Source organism: Sturnira hondurensis, unplaced genomic scaffold, assembly GCF_014824575.4.
Source record: "Sturnira hondurensis isolate 20B ecotype Veracruz unplaced genomic scaffold, ASM1482457v3 Scaffold0006505, whole genome shotgun sequence".
Classification (NCBI taxonomy): Eukaryota; Metazoa; Chordata; class Mammalia; order Chiroptera; family Phyllostomidae; genus Sturnira; species Sturnira hondurensis.
In genome coordinates, this window is record NW_028079136.1 from 4,687,783 (window position 1) to 4,714,462 (window position 26,680).

At 40.9% G+C, this 26,680-nt stretch overlaps 1 protein-coding gene across 1 annotated transcript in view; it reads right to left on the reverse strand.

Moving 5' to 3' along the window:
• PARVA (parvin alpha) overlaps nt 1–26,680 on the reverse strand; it is a 154,192-nt gene that overhangs the window by 27,199 nt on the left and 100,313 nt on the right. Inside the window, exons 2-5 of the mRNA XM_037050056.1 lie at nt 26,403–26,492; nt 26,251–26,321; nt 24,623–24,725; nt 3,615–3,755 (exon numbers count right to left, since the gene is read on the reverse strand). Coding sequence (XP_036905951.1) covers nt 3,615–3,755; nt 24,623–24,725; nt 26,251–26,321; nt 26,403–26,492 — 405 coding nt within the window. The remainder of the gene's footprint in view (nt 1–3,614; nt 3,756–24,622; nt 24,726–26,250; nt 26,322–26,402; nt 26,493–26,680) is intronic.

Genomic DNA, 26,680 nt, shown 5'->3' on the forward strand with positions numbered 1-26,680 from the left:
ACCTCTGGGGTGTAGTTTTCTCAGTAGAAGTGAGGAGAAAAAGACTGATTTAATTGGGCACACACATGGCTAGGTTAGAGTTTGAGTTCTGACTCGACAACTCTACCCTTTATTAACTGCCTGTAAGACCATGGGTAGGCTACTCAAGGACTCTGAGCCTCAGTCTGCTCATCTTCCCAAATGGGGATCACTGTGCCGGTGCAGAAATATAGGTTGTTAGAATTTCCAGAGGTAATGTAGGCAAAGCCCTAGCCCATACATAGCAGATGCCTAGGAATGGTTGATCATTTTTACTATAATTTGAAAAAGTGCCTGGCATCCAGGCAATTAAACCACGTCAACTTTCTCCCCTTTGTGTCTCATACAAGGGAAGAGTCACCAGGTACTTGACCTGTCTTCACAGTCCTTCCAGCCCCACGGTTCTTTATTACAAGGGCACTTAAGGAAAGAACAGAAAGTGCCCATTTTTTTTGTACTTAGAACGAACTGGGCCCACGATTAGAGCGTCTGTGCTAGGATCGATGAGTCTGCTCCACAGAAGCTTTGAGAAATCAGCAAGAAAAGGAAATGATTCAGACATTCCTTGGGAACTCATTAGACTTTCTTGTTATCACTGCTACTTCAAAGAAGCTTTTCTACTGCCTGTGAACAGCAGCTCAACGCCACCATCAAACAGCCAATGATCTGCTTCTAACTCTGCCTTCCAGAAGTTTTCAGTTCTGGGCTTCGGGCCATTGTCAAAGTTCCACCCATAGTTATAGCCTCGAAAAAGGCTGCCAGCATGGGACTGGCCCACTGACGTGGTGTGCTCCCCGATCTTATCGGAACTGCCACACCATCGGTCTAGTCTCCGGCGGTTGGAGGATGCGTGCTACCTCTCTCTCTTCATGACAAAACATAATGTCCGAGGAGCAGCGGTCCAAAAGGTTGTCCTTACACACTGGCGACCTCGTGCGTCATCTCGACTGTCTTGGTGAGCAATAGATAGAGCTGCGTCACAAGCACCACACAGATGCCAGACTCTTTCCACGAGTGCTCCCTCCTCCTGGGAATCGTTTTCAAAAGAAATATTTACAGTCTCTCTCTTCCTCTCACACATACTACACGTACAAAGACGTTAAATATTGTGTAATACGTTATCACTGAAAAAAAAACCTAGAAAACACTATGTCCAACAGCAGGAGGGTGGTTTAGACCAGTGGTTTTCAATGATTTATTTTTTTTAATTAAGCAGAGAAAACGTTTGTTCTAAAAACAGTTAGGCAAAATGGATGAAAACAAAGTGTAACTGTTCTGGTTTCTGAGGGCTAACGGCAGCCCGAGGCTTCTCCTCACCACCTTTACCCCACATGGAAAATGACACGATGTCCTCAGAAACGACTGGGAGGAATAACAGAGAGGAGGGGCGGAGCTTCCCCCGGGGGCTGTGCCTGATTCCTCATGGCAGAAACCACTGCTGCGGGTAAACAGGCCCAGCATCCTCGAAGCCCCGAGACATCCCAGGGAGCTAGTCATCCAGGTGACTCTTCCTTCCAACCTAGGAATTTATCTCAGTTCTGGAAATCTATGACAGGGATAATTCAAGAGAAGCCAAAAGAGACACAACCTAAGACATTCAGCTTGGCACTAGCTGAGACTAGCAATAGGCTACCAAATGTCCTGGAAGGATCGGTGTCAATGACAAAGGGTTTGAGGTAACTATGGGATATCTATCCCACGAAATAGAGCAGCTATCAAAAAATGGTAACGACAAAGACCTCATGGGAATACAGAAAATACGTATGATTTACTCTTAAGTGAAAGTAACAAAACACAAGATGTACCTAACTTCATCAAGTAAAAATACGCATTGACAGAGACAGTGCTGGGCAAAAATAAAAACCTCCAGACCAGAGTGGTGGTATGAGCGATTACTTTACTCATGTACATGTTCCTATAAGAAATGAAAGTAAACCTGAAACAAATCATTCAAAGCCAATGATGGTCCTCACGAGGCTTTTAAAAATTCCATTCTTGGGCCCTGGCTGGTGTAGCTCAATGGATTGAGCATGGGCCTGCGAACCAGATGATCGCGGTTCGATTCCCAGTCAGGGCACATGCCTGGGTTGCAGGCCAGTTCCCCACAGGGGCTAGTTCCCCGCAGGGGCCAGTTCCCTGCAGGGGATGCACAAGAAGCAACCATACATTGATGTTTCCTTCCTCTCTCCTTCACTTCCCCTCTAAAGATAAATAAATAAAATATTTTTTTAAAAAATTCCATTCTTTTATCTCAGCCTTCCCCAAATTGGGTTCCCTGACAAGTTAAAGGGTGTTTTGTTTCATTAGGAAGGGTGCACGGAGATAATACAGATTCAGAGGTGTGGGGAATAGAATAAAAAAACAACCACCACCAAACAGGGGTCTTGGTGGGAGGACTTCAATGCTTATGACTTTATGTTTTAATGCTTCTAAATGTCGTTGTTTTCCAAAATGCAGATACATTTCTCAAACTAGTGATCACACCTCCTTTTTCCCTCTCCCACTGAACACTATTAGGATTCCTGAGACACAGGCTGGATAGCACCGGGGGCCCAGAGACCTGGCCTCCCCTCCTCCTGCCCTCGTTCCCCATTGTCTCCCTCAGCAGAGGATGCCCTGTTCCAAGTGCTGTGAGAGGCAGCTCATCGCACTGTGCAAGCAAAGGTGTAATTATGCTGAAGGAGGTACTTGGCATCTTACCTCCAAAGTCAGATGTTAGAAACCTATTGAAGAGATGAGACTGGCAGCCACTGGGCCTCTAAGTCGAGAGGTAAGATTCCTTTTTCTTCGTCAAGTCCGAAAGGTGTTTTTATGGGGAATGTGTCCATTTTAGTTTTATAAATTGGATGCAATCAGATATAATATTACACCCTTTCATACTTAAAACAAAGGCAAAGAACACAATCTAAATTCACATTTTTATCTATTGCAAAGAACAAAACAACTCTGGACTCCCTATGGGAAAGAATGTCACTGTGGATTCACCCAATTTGCCGAGTTAATGTTAGTTCTGAGATGGAGTCATTAAGTCCAAATTAGACATCCAGACCTTTGAGGCAGGAAAAAAATAAATAAAAGGTTTATACTTTCTGAGATCTTCAAGCTACCTAGCTGTGAAACCTGAATTTAAAAACCGTTCTAGTGCCTACAATATCAGCCATATCCTGCCCCCCCCCCCACCCACCCCCCTGAAAATGAGTGAGAGGAAGCCCGAGGGCTTTGTCCCGTTTCCTTGCTCCCCGGCTTCTCCGCTGCCTGAACGTAGGGATCTCAGGTTCCTGAAACCCCTACAAACTGAAGACAAGGGCATTCTCCAAAGGTTGGGCTGGGATGCAGAAGTAGCTCAATGAATATGAGTTTTCTTCCTCTCCCAGTCTTACATGAGCTTCTGCAGAAAGGCACACTGGATCTGACATTTTGTTACTTGCCCCAGACATATGGAGGACATGTTCTGTGTGAGAGGTGTCCCTCCTCAGGCAGATGAATGGGTTTGCATCTACCACGCAGCAGTTTGCTGGATGGCTTCTTAGGGAAACCCCAGTAGGGACCAACCAGAAGGACCATTTACCAGACCCATTTTTCTTTGTAAAACTCACAGTCCACATTCCACTTGATGCTTCTGGGGGGAAGTTTCAGGGTTTCATTGATCTTCTCCAGGACAGTCTGCAGCTTTTGCTTCTGAGCAATCTCTGACTGGGTGACCTCAGCAACATTCAGCTTCTCGCTCTCGAGTTTCTCTGGGGGGACAAGGAAAGGAGAATAGCTGTGATCTTTGGCCACAGACAACCCTAACACAAGTGCCTGTCCTCACACACTCACTCACTCAAGTACATACACGCATATTTTGTTGTACTGCAGTTTGCTGTATGGCTCTTCATAGACGTTGTGGTTTTTACAAAATGAAGGCAGGACCCCGCAAAAAGATTATGACTCGCTTTATTGCAAGGATCTGGAACCAAACCCACACTATCTCCGAGGTACGCCTGTTGATGAGAGACACTGGTGGGGCCAGTGTCGTGAAAACCTTGTGATCATGCTTGAATCTCCAAATTATAGGATGTCAGGACTTTTGAAGTAGGAACTTTACCCCAATCAATCAAATTTTTTAAAAAGATTTTATTTAATTTTAGAGAGAGGGGAAGGGAGGGAGAAAAACATCAATGTGTGAGAGAAACATGGATAGGTTTCCTCTCACATGCCCCCAACTGGGGACCTGGCCTGCAACCCAGGCATGTGCCCTGACCGGGAATCGAACTGGCAACCTTTAGGTTCATAGAGCCAGCGCTCAGTCAATCCACTGAGCCATACCAGCCAGGGCAGTCCATCATCTTTAAACTCTTTTTTTCTACCATGTTGGGTTCTTCCTCTTCTTTTCAATTTTGCCCACTCCAAGGATAGCTCTGTGCCCCAACTGGAAAGCCTTCTGTGCTTCCCTAGGCAGCAGTCAAGTCCTTATTCAAGGCATTTTGCACATTCCTTGTGGTATAATGTCACACTGAATCATATTGATCTGTTTTAAGTACCCTTTTTCCTTTAAAACCTACCTGGAAAGTAACTCATTTGGCATGTTCTATTTCATCAATTCTAAGGCACACTTTTTTTGTTTAGTTTTAACATTTTAACAATCCTGAAATCAGGCTGTGTCTTAAAATTGATGGCCTCGTACAAAAGCTGTCAGGCAGATGGAAGATATGAGCGTTTTCACTGCTTCCACATGTGTGTGTTCAGTCATCCCTCTGCGTAGCATGGTCACTCCCACGTTTCAATAAGCTTACAGGAGCAGTTTCAAAAAAACGGAATATAAAAATGCTAAGCAATAAGAAAGCCTTGCAATAGTCATTTTTTTCTCTTTTTGAGTGGCACTTACATAATGGTGTGTTTTAAAATCAATGGTTACAGTATGCAATACTGTAACCCCTTATTATTTAAAATAATTTGACTGTGTTTTGTCTTTATTCATTCTAAATTCCTATGTTTATCCATTAAAAAGAACAACTGGACTCTCTAATAAGAAATATATTATTTCTTTAGATTTACCTAAATTGCCTTCCTCAACTCGTTCAGGATTAATAGAAATGACACTCTGAAAAGTATTGGAAGTATTTTATCCTCATTTTTAAGGACTGTCATACAAAGTAACTAAACTTCACCATATATTGGTGATTACCCTATTGCTTGCATTATTTATTTTATTGTTAAGTGACTCTAGCTGATCCCAGTCAAATGCCCCTTGGGTGATTCTTCCGGGATAATGGGGTTGCTCACTGGAGAGTTTCTGAAGCTTCTGTGGATTTAAGATTCCTTTTCAGTCCTTTAATAGGATGATCTCAAGCTATTCTTATCTTTGATGCCCTAAACTGTTATCTTTCTTGTTAGTTGCCTGAAGCCATGATCCTGTATTTCTAAAGTTCAGAGATTTAATAAACATATAGTATCTAAATGTCTTCCTCTCGAAGACATGTTAAATCTTGAAGAGAACCTGTGTACCTTTTTCATTTTTAGGCTGTGAATTCTTATCTTGGACTTCCTGCTCCTGAGGAAATGAGAAGCTGTTTTCCAGTGACATGACAGCTGCAACCTTGGTAGTTTGGTAAAGGCCGCCACAAGTGCTACCTAGGTCAATGTCGTGAGCACCCTCAATACAACCCCTGTAGGCCGTTTCTCCTGAGGAAGGTCACATTACAGTCTGTCCTGTAAGTCAGGGTGCACCTTCAGTTCCAGGGAAGTAGGTCACCCGGCTGAGTTCATACCTGGCAGCGGCAAGGAACCAGGTGAGAGCCACAACAGCTGTTGCCCAGACTCACCTTTTACTAAATGTAGGTCCACACAAGATAGAACATTGACATTACATTAATATCCTATCCTCTGTAACACCACACAGAATTAATACACAATAATCAATGGTAGATTAATGAACTCGACTCCCAGAGTTTCAGTCTCAAGTTCAGGAGACAGCGCAGCGGGTGGTGAGTCATCAGCATCTTGCAAGGAAGATCTCTGCTGACTAGATCCAAGGCTGAAGCCCAATCGTCTGTAGGACAAGCAGGTGTCTTGGGGGATGGAGCGGTGCCTCAAGTAGTGTGGAAGTTCTGGAGCTCAGACAGGCAGAGCCTCCAGTGGTGTGTTGCCCAGAGTAGTGTGGAATGGCATCTTGTGGTGGGAGATTTGCTGTCTCGGTGGTCGGTCTGAAGTCCACCTCAATGATACCCAAATTCTTGGCCCCTGATTGGGCTGAAAATTCTGTGCCTTGGGGCCAAGAGCCCCCAGCACTCTATCAGTAGGTGTGCCCTTCTTTGCAGATGTGTCTGTGTGCTGATATCTTGGATACGCTGCCCTGGCAGGCATTTTGCAGGGCGCCTGGCATGACTTAGGTAGTTTCCTTCTTGAACCACAGTATCATGAGAGACTGACAGCCATCTTTGTTGACATGCGTGACATCCTTTTGTTTTACATACTTTATCCTATCTTGACAGGACCAGTGTCATTTTATTGGTACTGCTCTCCATACTTAAGAAAACTTGTGAAGAAGGCTTATCTTGTCTCACAGGGAAAGACTGCTGGGACAGAAGGCAACAACTGTCTTGAGAGTAGGCTGGGAGGAAAGGAAAGGAGGAGTGCCGCATGAGAGCAACTTTTTTTGGTAGCTTTGTTATATTATATTATTGCCTATGAATTTTCACATTCATAGGCAACATGGACATTGGACATTTCAGAGTGAATATCTTAGGTTTCTGAAATTGTTTTCTAGGTCAATAGCTTTTTTTTGTACCATTGGTTCATTTTGTTCTCATTTTTAAAAAATTGGAGTTTCTACAACCCAGTGGAACACTCATTGTTTTTCTGTTTCCAGCAATAGTTTAAAGTGGTCTATGATACTAAAATCATAATGCATTCTTCCTAAAATTAAAAAGAATATTTTTTTTAGCATCTGGCATTGTTTATTCAGAAGTGCTTTTAAGGCGTTGCTTTATTTCTTTTGCACTACTAATTTTTTTAGAAAATGAAATTCTGCTTTAATTTTTTTCTATTTTATTGTGCTTTGGGATTTTTTCTTTTTGCTTTTAATTTTCATTGCTGGGTATTTTATTTTAGGCATTGGCATTGTGTGGACTTGAGAGAATATCTTGAAATAATCCTGATTAGCAGTGCTACATATATCTTTTTATGCTCCTAATGTACAATATAACTCAGAGTTTTCTCTCTCTCTCTCTCTCACCAATGAAAGTGAGATTATAGCATGTACATTTTTCTGCTACTGGTTTTACCACTCAAGGCCATGAGTATCTTTCTATGTCAACATATACAGATGTAACTCATCTTTGTTGTTGTATTTTTTTACTACTTTCACCCTCATGCCCCTGTCTCTGGGAACCACCAATCTGTTCTCTGTACCTATGAGCTGTTTGTTAGTTTTTTTAATTTGGCATATAAATGAGATCATACAGTATTTTGAATTATTTCACTTAGCATAATGTCCTTGAGGTCCAACCATGTTGTTGCAAATCACAGGATTTTTATTCTTTTTTTATGGCCAAATAAAATGTCATTATATACCTAAATCATATTTTATTTATCTGTTCATCCATTGATAAACACTTCAGTTGTTCCTGTATCTTGGCTGTTGTAAATAATGCTTCAAGGAATGTGGGGGGTGCCTATCTTTTTGAGTTAGTAGTTTTGTTTTCTTTAGATAAATAAGTACCCAGAAGTGGAGTTACTGGGTTACATGGTAGTTCTGTTTTTAGTTTTTTGAGGAACCTCCATATAATCTTCCACAGTGGCTGTACCAATTTACATTCCCAGAAACAGTGCAAAAGGGTTCCCTTTGCTCCACGTCTTTGCCAATACATTTCCTGTCTTTTGATAATAGACATTATAATGGGTATAAAGTGACATCTCATTGCGGTTTTGATTTGCATTTTCCTGATGATTAGTGATATTGAACACCTTTTCATATACCTGTTAGCCATCCATATGTCTTCTTTGGAAAAAGTTGATACAGATCTTTTTTTTAATTTGTTTTTTTGCTATTCAGTTGCTTTTTATATATTTGGATATTAATCCATTATCAGATGTACCATTTGCAAAACTTCTTTTAGTAGGCAGCCTTTTCATTGTACTGATGGTCTTCTTAGCTGTGCAGAAGCTTTTTAGTTTTGTGTGTGGCATTTGTTTATTTTGCTCTTTTGCTTTTGGTGTCAAATCCAAATAAATCATTGCCAAGACTAATGTCAAAAAGTGTGCTATGTATGTTTTCTTCTAAGAGTTTTATGATTACAGATCTTATGTTCAAGTCTTTAATATATTTTGAACTAGTTCTTGTGTATGATGTATGGCAGTGGTCCAGGTGTATTGTTTCACATGTGGTTGTCAGGTTTTTTCAACACTATTTATTGAAGATACTGAATATTCTTGGCATTTTTTGTCATAAAATATGTGTGGCTTTATTTATAGGCTTTCTGTCCTGTTCCAATGATCTATGTGTCTGTTTCTATGCCAATACCATACCGTTTTGACTACTATAACTTTGTAATATAGTTTAAAATCCAGGAGAGTGATGTCTTCAGCTTTGCTCTTCTTTCTCAAGATTGCTTTTGTTATTGGTGGTCTTTTATGGTTCCATACAAATTTTAGAATTTTTATTCTATTTTCATGAGAAATTCCATTGGAATTTTGGTAGGGAGTTTGAGTCTGTAGATTGATTTGGATAGTATGGACATCTTAACAATATTAATTCTTCCAATCCATGAACACAAAATATCTTCCCATTTATTTGTGTCTTCATCAATTTTACTCATCAATCTATTATACTTTTTAGTGTACAGGTCTCTTACTTCCTTGGTATTTTATTCTTTTGATGCAATTGTATGAGATCATTTTTTAAATTTCTCTTCCTGACAGTTATTAGTATATAGAAATGCAACAGATTTCTGCATATTGATTTTGTATCCTGCAACTTCACTAAATTGATTAGTAACAAATAGTTTTGGGGGGAGTAGATATAGGGTTTAGATTCTATAATATGTCATCTGCAAATACTAACAATAATTTTGTATATTCCTTCCTGATTTGGATGTTTTTATTTCTTTTTCTTGCCTAAGTGCTCTGGCTAGAACTTCCAGTACTATGTTGAATAAAAATGGCTAGAGTGAGCATCCTTGTCTTATTCTTTTTTCTTTTTAAGATTTTATTTATTTATCTTTAGAAGGAAGGGAAGAGAGGGAGAGAAATATCAATGTATAGTTGCCTCTTGTGCATCCCCTGCTGGAAACTGGCCTGCAACCCATTGAGTTACACCACCCAGGGCTGTTCTGTTCTTTATACTAGAGGTAAACTTTTCACCATTAACTATGGGCTTGTTATATATAACCTTTATTATGTTGAGTTACCTTCCATGTATACCCATTTGGTTTGGAGGACTTTTTAAAAAATCATAAATGGATATTTAATTTTGTCAAATGCCTTTCTGAATCTATTGAGATATGCTTTTTATTCTTAATTTTGTTAATGTGGTGTATATCGTATTGATTGATTTGTGAATGTCTAAACATTCTTGCACACCTGGAATAAATCCCACTTGATCATGGTGTGTGATCCTTTTAATATATTGCTGAATTCAGTTTACTAATATTTTGTTGAAAAATTTTGCATCTGTGTTCATCAGGGGCATTGGCTTATAATTTTATTTTATTTTATTTTACAATTACAGTGGTATTCAATATTAGTTTCAGGTGTATAGCATAGTGGCTAGACATTTATATAATTTATGATATGATTCTCTGGGAAGTCTAGTACCCACATAACACTATGTATAGTTAATATTTTCTTATGATGTCTTTGTCTGGTTTGGGTAACAGGGTAATGCTGGTCTTGTAAAATGAACTTGGAAGTGTTCCCTCTTCTATTTTGGGGAAGAATTTAAAAAGAATTGGTATTAATTCTTCTTTAAATGTTTAGTAGAATTCACTTGTGAAGCTGCCTAGGTCTAAGCTTTTATTGGTTAGGAGGTTTTTTAAATTGATTCAATCTCCTTATTAGTAATTAGTTTGTTCCGATATTCTATTCCTTCATGATTCAGTCCTAGTAGGTAGTATATTTCCAGAAATGTAAACACGTTTTCTAGGTTGTTCAATTTGTTGGCGTATAACTGTTCACAGTTATAGTCTCTTATGATCCTCTGTGTTTCTGTGGTGTCAGCAGTAATGTGCCCTCTTTCATTCCTGATCCTAGTTGAATACCCCTCCCCCACACCCCCCTGGTGAATCTGGCTAAAGGTCTGTCAATTTTATTTACCTTTAAAAAAAACAGCTCTTAGTTTTATTGATCTTTTCTATTGTCTTTTTAGTCTCTTTATGATATGTCTTAGCTGAATATATACCACGAGCATCTTTCTACATCAATAGATATCAATATAACTCATTCTTTTATAGTACTTAGAACTTGTTCAATCATCCCCCTGTCAGGTTATGTCCCACATTTTTTAAATTGGTAATAAAGTTTTCAATAAACACTATGTGTGTGTGCATTACCAACTGATTATTGCTGGTAGAAAGAGAAACTATTGCCTTGCCTTACAGATGAAAATAGCTACCTTACCAAATCCCCTTCGTAGTTCTACTGGGTTGGCCAAAAAGTCTGTTATGTTTTTTTCCATAAAATAAAAGACACATTTTTCATTTTCATTAGTAACTTCTTTAATGTGGATGTTTTGAGTATGTCAGCCATCTCCTGCTATTGACTTCTAGTGCATAGAGGCCAGAGGTGCTGCTAAACATCTTCCAATGCATAAGACAGCCCCGTAGCAAATAATTATCTGGTCAAAATGTCCACAGTACCGAGAAACACTGCAAACCACTTTTGACATATTTGATCAGTCACCGCACCTTCTCCAAATATGACACAAATCTCTTTTTTTAAATTTCAGTTGCATTTTTACCTATCTTGAAATAATAAAGCATAATATGTCCAAAATATTACATATCTTCTTCCATCTTTAATATTAAAATGGCCACACAAAAATTCACCAATTTTGGTAAGTTTTTTTAAGTGCATGCTGACGTAAAATTCAATTTAACAAAACTGATTTGAATAAAGTTAAAGACAGCTAAGCACTATTTAGCTTAAGTAGCTAAGCTACTTTCTGTTCGATGGCCTAAGAGCCATCGAACAGAAAAAACTAAATGTACTTTTGGCCAACCCGATATTATTGTTTATTTGAATTTTGAGCATTTTGAGGTATGCAAATAAAACACTGTCATCTCTATTTTGTAAGCCTATATCACTTATTTCAATTTTCTGATTTAAAACCTCTTCTGTTATACCTAACCCCTACTTTATTTTTAAAATATTCAACCCTCAAAACTTAAGAGATCCACTCAAATATTCCTATAGTTAAATAACAATTTTACTCCCTGTTGGTAACAATTTAAAGGTAATTTGTTTTTCAAGACTCCTGGTTTTTCTCTTTGGTTCTTTATTAGGCAAATTCTAGCTAGTGCCATGAAAATTTCCTATTGCAGAAATTTTAGCCCTCCAGGAAATTGTTCCTCGCATGTTTCCATAGTTCTGAAAATTGTTCATCATTAATTTAACTTGTTATAAAATAATGAGCATAATTTTGCTTTTCAGAAAAATTTTTTCAGATAGAATTATTTTGTGAATCTTTCAGCTGTTTTTGAAGTTAGCATCCAAATATAATTTTGGAGAGATTATTTTTAGATAAAATGAAACAGTATTATTCAAAATTCTAAAGTATCAAAACAGGGAAGAAAACCCCATTACTCTGAGTGGCAGAACAACTGAGATGTTCTAAGGAACACAGGTGCCACATAAATCATACTGTATTGATGCAACCATCCTCAAAGAAGTAGAATACATAAAATCCTCTTTCCAGTAGGAGTGATTCCTGAATTACTATATTTGTGTTTCCAATTATACGGAGAGGGTTAGATTAAAAAATTTTTTTTGATTGCATTGTGGTCAGAAAATTTGGTCTGTGTAATGGTTTGTTGAGACTTACTTTGTGGACACAGTCACATTTTGTAAGTATTCCAGGTGCAGTTGAAAAGAATGAGAATACTCCAGCTTTGAGGTATAGCTGGCTAATTGTAGTGACCACAACTTTTCTATCCTTATGCACGTTTTTGTTAATATGTTCTTAAAAGAAATATGTTAAAAACCCACCACCAAAGGGATGGCACAGCTACTTCCTTAAGTGAGGAGCTCCTCAGAGCAGCCTGGTGACTCTCTCAAGGGGAGAGTGCGCTGACCCTTGCCTAGACAGGCTTTTATTGGGTTTAATTTGCGCAGGAATACAGGTACAGCTTATTAATCACCACTGTGACAGCAGATTTGTCAAGTTCTTGTAATTCTGGTTGTCATTTTTAATTTTTGTGTATCAATATTTGGTGCACAAAAGTGAATTTAGATTTGAAATGTCTTATCTTCCCGGTCACTTATAACTGTAAGTGACCCCTGGGCAAGAAAGCCTCCTACCCCTGCTTCCTTTCCATTGGTAACCATCTAGCATATATAATTATTTCCACTGCTTTTCTTCCAACATTTCTGTGTTTTTGTATATTATTAAGATTGACTCTCGTAAATAGCATGCAACAAGATTTTGTTATCTAGTCTGACAATCTTCATCTTTTAAATGGATCAAGTCAATTTACACTTGATTGGGTTCACCACTGTACTTGGATTCCCTTCTACCGACTTATTTATATCGTCCTGCTTTCCTAATCTTTTATCCCCCTTATATCCCTGCCTTCTTTGGATTAGAGTTTCTATTCCTTCTCATTTAATTTTCTCCCCATGACTGGTATGGAGGTAACGCCCACTATTTTATTATTTAGGTGGCTACCTCAGAAAATTTATCATGTGTGTTTAATATAATAGAACCTTAAGTTAATTAGAATCTTTATTAACATACTAAATAATAGAAGGACCTCAGCACACTAACTTCAATGTCACTCTGACTTAAGTGCTATCATTGGTATAATTTTCTAGGGCTCTGATTCTATCTTAATTTTTAAAAATTAACATATTAGACATTATTGTGATTATTTTATATTCATTCAATTATTGCTTCAATCTACCCACCGTGGTAATCTTTGCTCACCACTTTTTGTTACATTTCAGATCTTTCTTTTGGGTTCGTTTTCCTTTTTCCTAGAGCACATCCTTTCGAAATTCCTTTTAGTGAAGCCAACTTCCTGTTGGTAGTCAAGCTTCTCAGCTTATTAAAATGCCTTAATTTTCTCTTAATTTTTAAGAGTTTTTTTTTTCTGGGTATAAACCTGTAAGTTGACAACTGTTCTTGCACTTTGAAGATTTCTTTCAAATACTTTTTGGCATTTGTTCTTGATGAAAGACAGCTTTCAGTATGTTGTTCTTTCATAGGTAATCTATCTTTCCTCTCTGCTTTGAATTATGTATGTGTTTTTAGGTTTCATTAATTTTCATTATGAAGTATGTAGGTATAGATTTCTTGTTATTTATCTTGTTTGGGATTCCCCAAGCTTCCTGAATCTGAAAATTTCTATCTTTCCTCAATTCTAAAAAATCCTCAGTTATGTCTTTACATATTGCTTATACTCTATCATATTACTCCTCTGCTAGAAATTCCAATGAGTCTTAATGTTGCATTTTCCTTAAAAAAAATAAACAAATCTGTTTTTTAATTGTTTTTCTACCTTCCACACTGTTGTTTATGTATACTGCATTCTGGATAATTTCTTTAGCACCATCTTCTGATTTACCCAATTCTTCCCTCAGCTGTGTATCCACTGAGGTTTCTAATTTCATAATTACATTTTTTTTCAGCTCGAGAAATTCTATTTGTTTCTCTTGCAGATCTACCTGTCCAATTTTGATAGTTACTTGTTCTTTTATCATCCTTTCAATGGCATTTTTAAACTTTTATTTTGACATATTATGACCTGTGCATCAGCTCGCGGTGCCCACGGTGTCATGGATGAGACCTGAGGCAAATTCACATGGACTACTGAGTCCTGTGGAGGAAAAGGGATGGCATGGCTACTCCCTCAAGGGGGGAGTGCCTCAGAGCAGCCTGGCCACTCTCTCAAGGGGAGAGCTCACTGACACTTGCCTACACAGGCTTTTATTGGGTTTAATTTGCGTAGGAATAGGTACAGATTATTAATCATTATCAGGCAGTAAGGATCAAACAGTAGATAGAATACAAAGAACTATTAGGGCTTCTTCTGAGTCATGGTCTATCAGCTAAAAGGCTACAAGACTTTGGGAAACAAACTCATTTCCTGCTCAGACCCTTATCGTTTAACTAAGAACATTCTTAGCAAAGCAGGCTTCACAGGACTTTACATATCCTTTCTCAGGCCTGATTACCTGGAAAGCCCACCCTTTCCAGCACAGGGCTGCACTGCCCTCTATCATTGTTTCAGGCTTAAGTCAGGCAGATGAGACAAGAGAGCCAAGGACGAGACTTCTCAGGGACTCAGGGGAGTCAGGCTTTGTCAAAGCCGAGGGGTGAGGGTCCATCACCCCCTTTCTCCATAGCCCCCCAAGTCCTTCCCTGGGGTCTCCACGTGATCATGCCTGTCTCAGGTGGTCCCCCCTTGGGGAATCTTACCCATCACTGGCTAACTGATCAAGCATTAGAGGTAGAAGTGGCGCTCCCGGCAGGGAGATAAGCTTTGTCCCCTTAGTGGCTTAAGGTCTGAAGGTCGCTCACTCAGCCTTAGCCATGGGGGGTTTACAGCTCCTGAAGCCAGGCAGGGTGGTTCCCAGCAATATTAAACATACTTTATATTCCATAACCGAGCAGTTGCTAGTATCTATAACAATTGCGATGGACCTACAGTTTACTGTTTCTGTTGACACTTGCTTACGGTAGCTTGCTTCTGTTTGGTGATTTCTGATTTTCAGCTCAGTTTCTTTGGGCTCATTTTCTCTGGGATTTTATCTCTGGGAGTTCTTTGCAACCTTGTTTTAAAATTCATTCCTCTAAAAGGACATATTTTTGCTTCTGCCTTGGAGAGCACCAAAAAAACTTGGCCACATTTTAACTACATTTTAGCTTGGGGCTTTTAAGTACAAATAAGTAGTGTGAATCCTAGTCCTAAATCTATGTGAGTACAGAGATTTGGTAAGTAATTATCAGGTTCAGACTTCTTTTTCTTTTTCCACTCACATCCAAGTTTGAGATAGATATTAATGTTTATTGCCTCTCTCTGTGGCCCAGATTTTCTTTTTTTTTCTTTTAAAAGTTATTTATTTATTTCTTTTTAGAGAGAGGGGAAGGGAAGGATGAAGAAAGGGAGAGAAACAGCAATGTGTGGTTGCCTCTTGCATACCCCCTACCAGGGACCTGGCTTACAACCCAGGCATGTGCCCTGACCAGGAATTGAACCAGCGACCTTTTGGTTCGCAGGCCGGAGCTCAATCCAGTGAGCCACACCAGCTGGGGCCAGATTTTCTGGTTTACTCTCTGAAAGTGTTGCTCTTCAGAGAGCCTGACTTTATTCATGGGTCTCTTTTCCAGCCCCCTTTCCTGCTCAGACTCTATACAGGCTTTTTCTGTTGACACTGTATGTGTGATCCATCAAACTTAGGCTTTAAGCCATTAGAAATTAACATTTATCTCACTGGATTTACACATTATTGTTTTTGGCATTAGAAGAATTTCCTTCCCTTCCACACCAGTTTGGTCACATGACACAAAAATATTTGTTTAAAGACTTACCCAAATTTTTAAAGTGTGTGCAGTACACAGAGAATTTGTCTGAACATCTAGTTAGCTATATATTATATTGAACAGAAAATTAATTTTTCCTGTCTTATTATATTAACTAGTATGTTGTTCAAAACTCTTATAATGGTGGTGATAGCCATCATCTCTGACTTGTTTCTGATACCATTTCTTTGGTATTTCACTATTTAATATGTTCACAGTTCATTTTTGTTAGTGGTCTTTATCATATTTAGGTAGTTTCCTTTTCTTCCTATTTTACTTGGGATAGTTGTTGATAGGTATCATGTATTATTTGTCATCCATTAGATTAATTCAGTTTTGTTACTGAAATGCACATACGTACTGTATCATTTTTTATAAGTTTGATAACACACAAACATGAGAGAAATTCAAGCTGTGACAACGAAGCCTCCTTTTCCCATGGTGGCCCCCAGTTCCCTGGTCCCCTCACAGAGACAGCTCATTGCGACTATTAACCAGAGTCATGTATTCTCTACACACTCAAGCGTTAGATGTGTCCTTTAATACACTCACGGTGACGTACTGTATGGGTACAGTACATCAGGGTTTATTAGGGAGACACCCCCCAAACTAAACAAACAAAACAAAACAAAAAACCCCTCCCGTAGACCCTTTAGGCCCCAGGGACCCTTTGGTCTCATGCCTGATGAAGATGCCCTGTCCCCGTCATGCTATTGGGACAACCAGAAGGAAGAGCCTAATGACTTTCTTCCCTGAAAACAAGCCTTTTCTGTCCCCGGTATGTGCACATGTTTAAAGATAAGAATATATCGAATAAAACGTATCCTAAGGAAGCTCACATGGCTGTCCTAAGCCAGGAAACCTCGGTAGGAAACAGCAGCTTATGTTCTGAGAAAGTCATTATTCGGTGTAGACATTTTCCTGGAACCCTTCATCTCATGCCTCTAACTCAGTCCGTCTATCACCTAGGTGTTAGGGAAGCAAATATAACAAGGTGACCATGGAGGGATGCAAGGGCATCACTGAGAGTTGGGAAATTTTGTGACTTTCCTGCTGGTGCCACGGTGTGAGAGTACACGCAGAGGGAACTGAGTGCGTTGCCTCCATCAGCACCCTGAGAAGTGGCTAGTTCTGGGAGAAGAGATGAGGTGAGTTTTTGTCATGGGGTAAGAATTTCCTCTTCAATCTGGTGTGGGGCAGGTGGGCAGGAAGCTTTTGTTCTGTGGCATGGAAAGGGCTGGGGCTGCTGCCGGGAGAGGATGGGGGTGGGCACCAGAAAGAGGCAGGCCAGGTGGCCGGCATCTGGTTTTTCCCTGGCAGCATCTCGAGTCACTCAGAGTAACAGCCAGGGTCAGGGGAAGCCACTGCTAAAGCAGAAGTTATACCCCCTGGTCCGAATGCATGATGTGACTGCCCCTTGCCAGAGGCCCCCTGCTCACCTGCCGCTGCAGACAGCTCCCAGCTCACTGATGATTCTCATCTCTGGCCCTCAATCTCCCTCTTTCTCTGCCAGCCCACAGGGTAAGGGAAGCCATAGGGTAAATGCCCCTTCCTCCCTGTCCTGGGAAGGATGATTCTGAGGTGTGTTGTCCCCTGCAGAACTAAGCCCTGGATGCAAACAAAGTTGCCATCATTATTAAAGCACCATTAATTGGTATTTCTCTCTTCCCCTCTTACATTTCCCATTTGATTGCTTGTACTAAGATCATCTCCCATATAAATTTCTCCATTTAAGTCCTTGTCTCAGTATCTGCTGTCAGAAAGAAGGAAGACTCAAAGAACAGAGGCAGCAGGAGGCAGCCGGGTTAGGCAACTTGGGAAGAGGCTGTGCCAGGAGAACCTCCCAGACATGCCCAAGGGCTCTGAGAAAGGCAAGCAGACCGGACACTGATACTGAGCAAGTAACATCTCGCCACACAAAGGAGAACCAGGGATGACACCGCCTAGACAGAGTTCACAATCAGAGAACAGACAGCTGGTGCTTTTCAGCCAAGTTTACCTGTTACCTAGGGATGCTCACCTACTCAGGCTTTTACCTAAATATAACCTTTTGCCAAGAGATCCCTGACTCAGCAAATTGCTCATCTCTAGATTTTGAGCCCTTGCTCCCCAATGTCATCAACATGGCTTCCTGGATTCCAGACCCACATCCTGCCCCCTAGAGGTGACTTGGCATATCTTTAGGAATGGAAGTGCTGGCCGGTGCCAAATCTGACCTCACCATTAACCCAGCTAACATCATTTGCCCTACCTGGGTGAATCCCTGAGACCATGCCACCTTTCCCGCCCCCAAATTCTTGTGTGGAACCCAAACTCCTTCCAATGGCTCCTCCACACAGTGGCCTGCCTTGACTCATGCTGCGAACTTGTCCTAGATACTCTCCAAGGTCCACAAACCCCAATAAGCTACTGTTGGCCTCAGGATGCCCTGTCCCTCTTGAAAAGTGAACCCATGCCCAGCACAAACAGGGATCAGTCTCAACCTGCATTGTAACTCCTATCAGATGCCCTGGGCATATGAGGGGAATCCCCTAAAAAACCCTGGAATTTACTTATAAAAATGTGTATTTATTTTTACACATTTAAACTTCAGTACTCTCCATTTCATGCAATACACCTATCAGGATGTTTTTCTACTGCTCAAAAACAGTTTTGAACTTGTCAATTTTGATGCCTTTTAGTACTTCTGATGGTTTTTGTTTCATATCTTCCCTACTGACAAAACATTTCCCTTTGAGGACTTTTTTCATCAGGGGAAACAAAATTGCTCAGGGTGAGGTCAAATGAATACAGAGGGTGGGGCAAGGGGGTCATGCCGTTTTGGGTGAAAAAGTACTTAACACTCAGTGTAGTAGGGGCAGGTGTGCTCATAAATCATCCATCATGAAATGGGCAAGCATGTTGAGTCTTCCAAAATAATTCACTGAAGCTAAATGCAGCCTCTCAAAACAATGCCAGATGGTGCACTGATACAGATGGGTACCTAGAACACTCACCTAGTGGAGGAAGCCTGCACTACAATGGGGACTGTCTTCCAAAAGAAAATTCTGTTTCTTTGCAGGGGGTTCCCCCTTGTAATAATAGCCAGTATTGGCTTGGGACATAGTTTCAACTAAATGGCCATAAACCCAGCGCAATTGGCAGATGGCCTCATCTTATATGGTAATGCCCACCAAAGGGTCCCCAGCCTGGCACAAGTGACAGCCAGCCTTGATTTGCAACATATCCTCTCCAAAGTGCCTGCAAGCCCAGCACAGGTGGCAACCAACCACAAACCACTTTGTAGCTCCTACCAGGCAGCATCAAGCCCAGCACAAGCAGCAGCTGTCCTTGGCCTACACTGGAGCCCCTCCCAGGAGGCTTCAGAACCCATGTACCAGGTGGCTGGCTTCAAACTGCATTATAGCACACCCAACCACCTCCAAGAATGACACACTCAAAGGGCTTATCAAGTTGGCACAAAAGCCCTGCTAAAGTGACTCCTGCTCTGTGGGGTCAGCCCCCCACACATTCACTGTAGTCATCACTTGTACACACAGCCAGAAATTCTGGGGATCAGTCACACCCACTGAGGTGCCAACAGTAATCAAAGCTCAAATACAACAGGAAAGCACACAAGGGATACCTTAAAGCACCTGGACCAGGTGAGCTGGACCAGCTGCACTGCTGGGCTCCAGAGCAGGCATAGCATGTAGAGCCACTCTGCCAAGATTGGAGACGTGGCTATCTACCTAATACATAAAACAAATGCAGAGAGTCAGCCAAGATGAAGAGGCAAAAAATGTGTCCCAAATAAAATAACAGGATGAAACTACAGGGGAAAAAAAGTAAATGAAATGGAGACAAGCGATTTAACAGATACAGAGTCCAAAGCATTGGTTATAAGGATGCTCATTGAACTTAGGGGAAAAATTGGTGAACTCAGTAAGAACTTCAAAAGGAGACAGTAAACACGACAGTAAACATAAAAAGCACTCCGAAATGAAGACGATATTTGGTGGAATCAACAGCGTGTTAGGTGAAGCGGAGGATCAATTTATAAGGAAAGATAGGGAAAACACCCAATTGGTACAACCAAAAGAAGAAAGAATTTTAAAAATGAGGATAGCTTAAGGGCCTCTGGGTCAACATCACAGGGTTACCAGAAGGAGAAGAGAGGGAGCAAAGGACTGAAAACCTGTTTGAAGAAATAATGACTGAAATCTTCCCTAACCCGGTGAAGAAAATTTCATGCAAATCCAGGAAGTACAAAGTCCTGAACAAGATGAACCTAAAGAGGTCCACCCCAAGACACAACATAATTAAAGTGTCAAAGGTTAATGACAAAGATTGCATCTTAAAAGTAGCAAGAGAAAAGGAGTTCGTTACTCACAAGGGAGTTCCCATGAGACTGTCAGTTGATTTCTCAACAGAAACTTTGCAGGGCCAAGAGGGACTGGCACAAACTATTTGAGAGTTAATTAAAGGAAAATACCTAAAACCAAGATCACTGCTCAGCAAGGCTATCATTTAGAATCAAGGCAAGACAAAGGGTTTCTCAGACAAAAAAAAAGCTAAAAGTTCATCATCACTAAACAAAGGGACTTCTTTAAGAAGAAAAGACCAAAAATATGAATTAGAACATAGGAGAAAACATTCTGACAAGGACAAACACTTAGCAAAATAGTGGATAAACCACGTAGAAAGGTAGTACAAAGGTTAAAAGACAAAAGTGGAAAGATCATGTGTAATTACAAGAATAAACTAGGGGAGGCACACAACACACACTCACCAGAAATTCAGAATGACAAAACAAGTGTGGAGGGGCGAATAAAAGTTGTAGTGATTTTAGAATGTTTTCAGATTAAAGCAACCATCAGCTTGAAGCACACTGCTGTAAACACTGTGTGGCATATAAGGAGCACAGGATAACCACAAACTAAAAATTCACAAGAGATATATAAGACATAAAGGGAAAAAAAATCTAAACCCAACCCTATTTAAAGTCACCAACATACAAGATAGCAAAAGAATAAGAAAGAAACAGAGAACTACAGAAAGCAATCAGGAAACAGTAAAAAGGCAGTAACTACACACCTATCAATAATTACTTGAAAAGTAAATGGACTGAATACTCTGATCAAAAGGGGTAGGGTGGCTGAATAGAAGGAAAAATAAGACCTGTACATTTAGATCGAAAGCAGACACAAACTGAGAGTAAAGGGTTACAAAAATATATTTCATGCAAATAGAAATTAAAAATTTATGAGATAAAATGGGCTCTAAAACAAAAGCTGTAACAATAGAAAAAAACAGGGCATTTCATAAGGAGAAAGGACTCAATCTAATAAGAAGATAGAACTCTGTAAACATTTATGCCCCCAATGCAGGAGCACCTAAATGTATAAAGCAAATGTTGACAGATATAAAGGGAGGAATCCAGAGTAACACAGTCATAGTGGGGACTTTAACACCCCATTGACATTAATGGATAGATAATCCACAAAGAAAACCAACAAACAGTGGACTTAAATGACACATTAGACCAGATGCATTTAATTGGTGTTTTTAGAACACTTCAACCAAAAGCAGCAGAACACACATTCTTTTCAAGTGCATATGGAAGATTTCCCAGGATAGACTGTGTGTGAGGCCACAAAATAAGTCGTTAATAAGTTTAAAATCATATCAAGCATCCTCTCCTATCACAAGAGTCTGAAACTAGAAATCAATTATTTAAAAAATTTAAAAACACAAACGTGGAACATAAATAACATGATGCTAATCAATGACTATGTTAACCATGAAGTCAAGGGGAAAAAGATCAAAAGAGGCCTTGAGACAAATTAAACTTAAGACACAACAACCCAAAATCTATGGGACATACAGAAAGTAGTTCTAAGAGGGAAATTCACAGCAATACAGATCTAACTCAAGAAACAAAAAAAAAAACCCCTCAGTCTAATCTTATACCAATAGGCACTAGAAAAAGAACAAACAAAGCCCAAAGCGCGTCGAAGCAGAGAAATAATAAAGATCAGAGCAGAAATAAAAAAAACAGTCTACAGAAACAATAGAAAAAAATCAATCAAACCAGGAGCTGGTTCATTGAAAAGATAAGCAAAACTGATGAACCTTTAGTTACACTCATGAAGAAAAAGAAGAGAGGACCCAAATAAATAAGCTCAGAAATAAAAAACGAGAAGTGGCAACTTACACCACAGAAATACAAAGAATTATAAGAAAATAGTAAGAACAGTTGTGTGCCAACAAGTTGGACAACCTGGACAAAAATGGTAAATCCTAGAAATAAACAAATTTCCAAGATTGAATCAGGAAGAAATAATCCGAACAGACTGATAACGACGAACAAAATCGAGTCACTAATCAAAAAACTCCCAACAAACAAAAGTCTTGGATCCGAGGGCTTCACAGGTGGGTTTTATCAAACACACAAAGAAAAATTAACACCTATTCTTCTCAAACTACTCCAAAACACTGAAGAGGAAAGTCTCCCAAACTCATTTCACAAGGCCAGCATTGCCCCGATAACAAAACCAGACAAAGACATCACAGAAAAAGAGAATTATAGGCCAAGAACCCTTATGAACACAGATGCAAAAATCCTTAACAAAGTATTAGCGAACCGAATTTTGCAATACATTGAAAAGATCATATGCGTGGTCTTTTTAAACCCCATATGCTCGAGTGGGATTTATTCCCAGGATGCAGGGTTGGTTCAATATCTGCACCTCAACTATCATGATACATCCCATAAACAAAATGAAGGATACACATCGTATGATCATATCAACAGATGTAGAAAGAGCACGTGACAAAATCCAACATCAATACATGATAAAAACTGTCAGCAAAGTGGGGATAAATGAAACATACCTTGACATAATAAAGGCCGTATCTGACAAACCCACAGCTATCATACTCAACAATGAAAACCTGAAAGCTTTTTCTCTAAGATCAGGAACAAGACAAAGATGTCCATTTTCACCACTTTTATTCAATGTGATATTCAAAGTCCCATACACAGCAATCAGATAAGAAAAAATAAAAGAGATCAAAATTGGACAGGGAGAAGTAAAACTGTCATTATTTGCAGATAATGTGATTATATATATAAAGAACCCTAAAGATTCCACCTAAAAAACTGTTAGAACTGATAAACTCAGTATGCAGACTCACAGAGAACAAAGTAGTAGCTGTCTGATGGGTGGGGGTGTGAGGGGCTGAGTCAAAAAAGTAAAAGGGATGAAGAAGTACAAACTGGTAGTTACGAAACAGTCAACAGACATATAAAGTACAGCACGGGGAACATAGTCAGTAAGACAGTAATAACTACACATGGTGTCAGGTGGGTGCCAGATTTCAAATGGTATGATCGCTTCATATACTGGACACCTGAAACTAATAACATTGCATGACAACGGTACTTGGAAAAAAATCAACACTCACTAATGTGCTGAGATATTGATTTCTAAATACCATTAAAAAAAAAAAAGAAATCAGGGCTCCTTGGAGAAGTGGTTGCTGCCAGGCCGGAGCAAGTCAAACACAAGCTGAGCCCGGTGTCCCTTATGCTGCCAGCAAGTACCAAAGTGCTGAGAAGAAAACGAGGCAGCACGTCAGAAGTGCGCTGGAGCCAACCTCAAAGAGCTCCCAAGGTTCAAAGCTGGACATGTATCAGCAAAAGATGGATAATGATAGTATTGGATTATTACGTAATGCATAAGAGTATCCGTGTGTCCTTGCTGAGATAAATGAGCAAACAGGAACAGGCGACAGAGCGTCCTCACGGAAGAATTCCAACTAATGCACGTGGAAGGAATGAGGACAACAGAGCATCCCCATCAGACCACCCAGTAATAACTGAGGCAGACCTGCTTCACCAGTTAAAATTAGTGAAAGGTATTTCTAAGTCTTAACCTGTCTCCTCCCAAAGAAAGTAATTGTAACTTTACAGTGAAGTCTGGTGGACCCCACTTTATCAAGTGATTCGGTCTAGCATCACCAGTGAGAAGATGTCAACCTGTCCTCTCTGATGTGCTACAACGAGAGGGTCACATTGCTTGGGGGGTGCTCTTCCCCCAGTGCACAGCGTTAACAATTATTTTCTCTTGCCCACACCCCTAGAGTGGAAGAGAACCCTGCGTGTGGGTGTGCAGTGCGCAGGTACGCACCGAAGTCTAGAATTTAGGGAAGAGATTTGGACAAGAGAAAAAAATGGACAACAGTGAGGGGAAGTCCAAATTCATTCACATCGAATTTGTCTTTTCAACACCAGGATCACCCTCAAATTCTCCTTTCCCTCCACCTTGGCCTTACATTTTTACATGAATCACTGTGAACCAACATAGTGATATGCATCTTCATGGAGGTAACACACACAGAGACTGACGTCACACACTTGCCCCTAACCTAGAGAGGGATCGCAGAGGTGCACACACACACATGTACAGAGGTCCCTAGGTCACAGAGGCCCACACATGTGCTCTCACACACACACATTCCCATAGCTGACAGAGCTATATAAGCACATCCACCCAGACACAAGCAAATACACCTACAGAGGTCACACATGCACAGTTTTCTGGAGAGGGTGAGGCACATTTTCCAGCATACAGTGAGGTCTTCTCACCTACCCAGCTGATGACCCTTGACTGCGGGGGGCCAGCAGCCCCAGCTGGTCACAGAGACTCCCTCTGCAACTCATTCACGTCAAACTGACTCTGAGGGGACATGTGAAGGCTCCAGGGGTCTGTTATTCCACACTGTCCACATTCATACTCCATTCCAGTGACCCTCTGGGAACTGAGAACAACTTCCGACGAGAAGTGCACGGTCCACGCCCTGCTATGAAAGACCCCCTGCACCGGGCAGCTCTCCTCTTACCAAATAGCTTCTGCAGGACTTGCCCATCATACAGATCTTCAGCCAGGTCTTTCACAATGATTCTTTCTCCAACCAGCACATCATTAATCCAGTCAATTAATACCTAGGGAGAGAGAGTGAAAACAAGAGAAGAGTCATAGAGTATTTTCTCATAGACTAGCTTTTTAATCCTGGACAAATACAATCTAAATGCACTTCAGATTTTGAAAGCAGGAGAGCTATCCGCATGACCCAGTTTGTGGACAAGTAGTTACAAGTGTGAGCCCCAATGGCCTTGTTAATTTTCAGGTGCTGGCTCTTCTTGTGATGGTGACATGAATGTCCCTGATGATATCTTCTGCCCCCCTACCATTCCTTACCCTAAGGGCAAGCAATGGACGGGGATTTGTGCTGAGCAGTGTATTGGGTCTGGAGTTGAAACCCTGGCTTTACCCACCAACGCTATGGCCCTCCATGTGTACCTCCTTCCTTCCCTCCCTCCATTTCCTCTCTGCCTCCATTTACCCACCCAACACTCATTAATACCTCCTGTGTGTGCGCCACACTGTGCTGGATCCTGGGGATACGATAAAAAATGAAAATAAAAGAAACAGTTTAACTCAAAGAAACTCAGCATTTAGTGAAGGAGACAGAGAAGTATCATACGGTGACTGCGATGACAGAACCAAACGTAGAGACCCGAGCAGCACACAGAGGGGCTGAGTGGTGACATGGAGTTCACAGAAGGCTCCCTGGGGGATGCAACCCCACTTTGACCCTGCTCTGAAGGGTAGGTAGAGGCATCTGGTCGCAGAGGACGGCATAAGCGAAGGCTTGGCGGTGGGGAGAGCCGGAAGCGAGCATAGTGGGTATGGAGGGCACCACGAGAGGGTCTGGTGTCCCTGTGCTGCCAGGCAGGGGACGTCTAAGGTTGAGGGGGCTGCTAGAGCATGGAGACCGCAAATGCCACCCCCAGGGGTGTGGGTGTCAGCTGGGAAACGGCACACAGGCTTTGAGCAGGAGAATGGTACATTCAGATTTGCATTCTGAATGAATCATTCCGGCACCCAGTGCCTGTTGTCCTAAGTGAAGCTTGGAGGACTTAAAGAAGAAAAACACAAGATGGGGAGTTAGGAGGGGGAATGAAATAAACATTTTTTGAGGGGTGACCACATGTCAATCCCCGTGCCAGGTGTATTATGCACAATATTTCATTTAACCCCACTTATGTCTATTTGAATTCCATCACCTCACTCGGCTGTGACCATAAACAAACCACTGAGCTTTTCTGAGACTGTTTCCTCATCTGTAAAATGGGCTGATACTAATTCCTACTTCACAGGGAACCTTGGAGGGCCCTTAACAAAAGCAGTGAAAGAAGTGTGTAGACTATAAGATTCTGGCAAATGTGAACTTATTTGCACTGACTTCTCTGATGCTTATTATCAACATAATTCATTGGGTATCTGTCATATGCCACTTTTGTTAAACATTAGATGTCCATCTATTGGAGCGTGAGCTGCCTGCAGGCAGGGGCTGATGTGACTTTATTCTGTCAGTAGTGGCTCGCGTGGTACCTGCACAGGGTGGGTGGTCTAGAGACACCTGTTGAGTCTGGGATGTACCTGAGGCCCCTAATTTCTTCTTACCTTCATTAATTCTTGAAGTTTGGGGTCGCTGCGTGAGTTTGGATCCACCATCGTTCGCACTTCATTCTCCTCTTTGAAAAGAAAAGGAAGTCAGTGGGGGCGGTTGAGTTGGAAGGCATCAGGCTACCCCAGAGAACAAGAGACCCAGTTACCCAGCATCGTGTCCTCGGGGTCCAGCTCAAAGGGGATTGGACTGAGGGGCAGGTTGATGGCGTTCATGCCCTCCTCCTGAAGCTCTGACACTGAAAGGAGAAGAAAGCACAAGGTCACGTCACGGCCCCCTGACGACAGGGGAGTGGGGGTCTCACTGATGTATTTGATATTGACACTGAGAAACAAGACCACTAAGGTGCTTATCACAGCTGTTGCTCTGCCTGCAATCAATTCCCCACTTAACCTTGCTCAGACAACGGAACTGTCCCCTTTATGG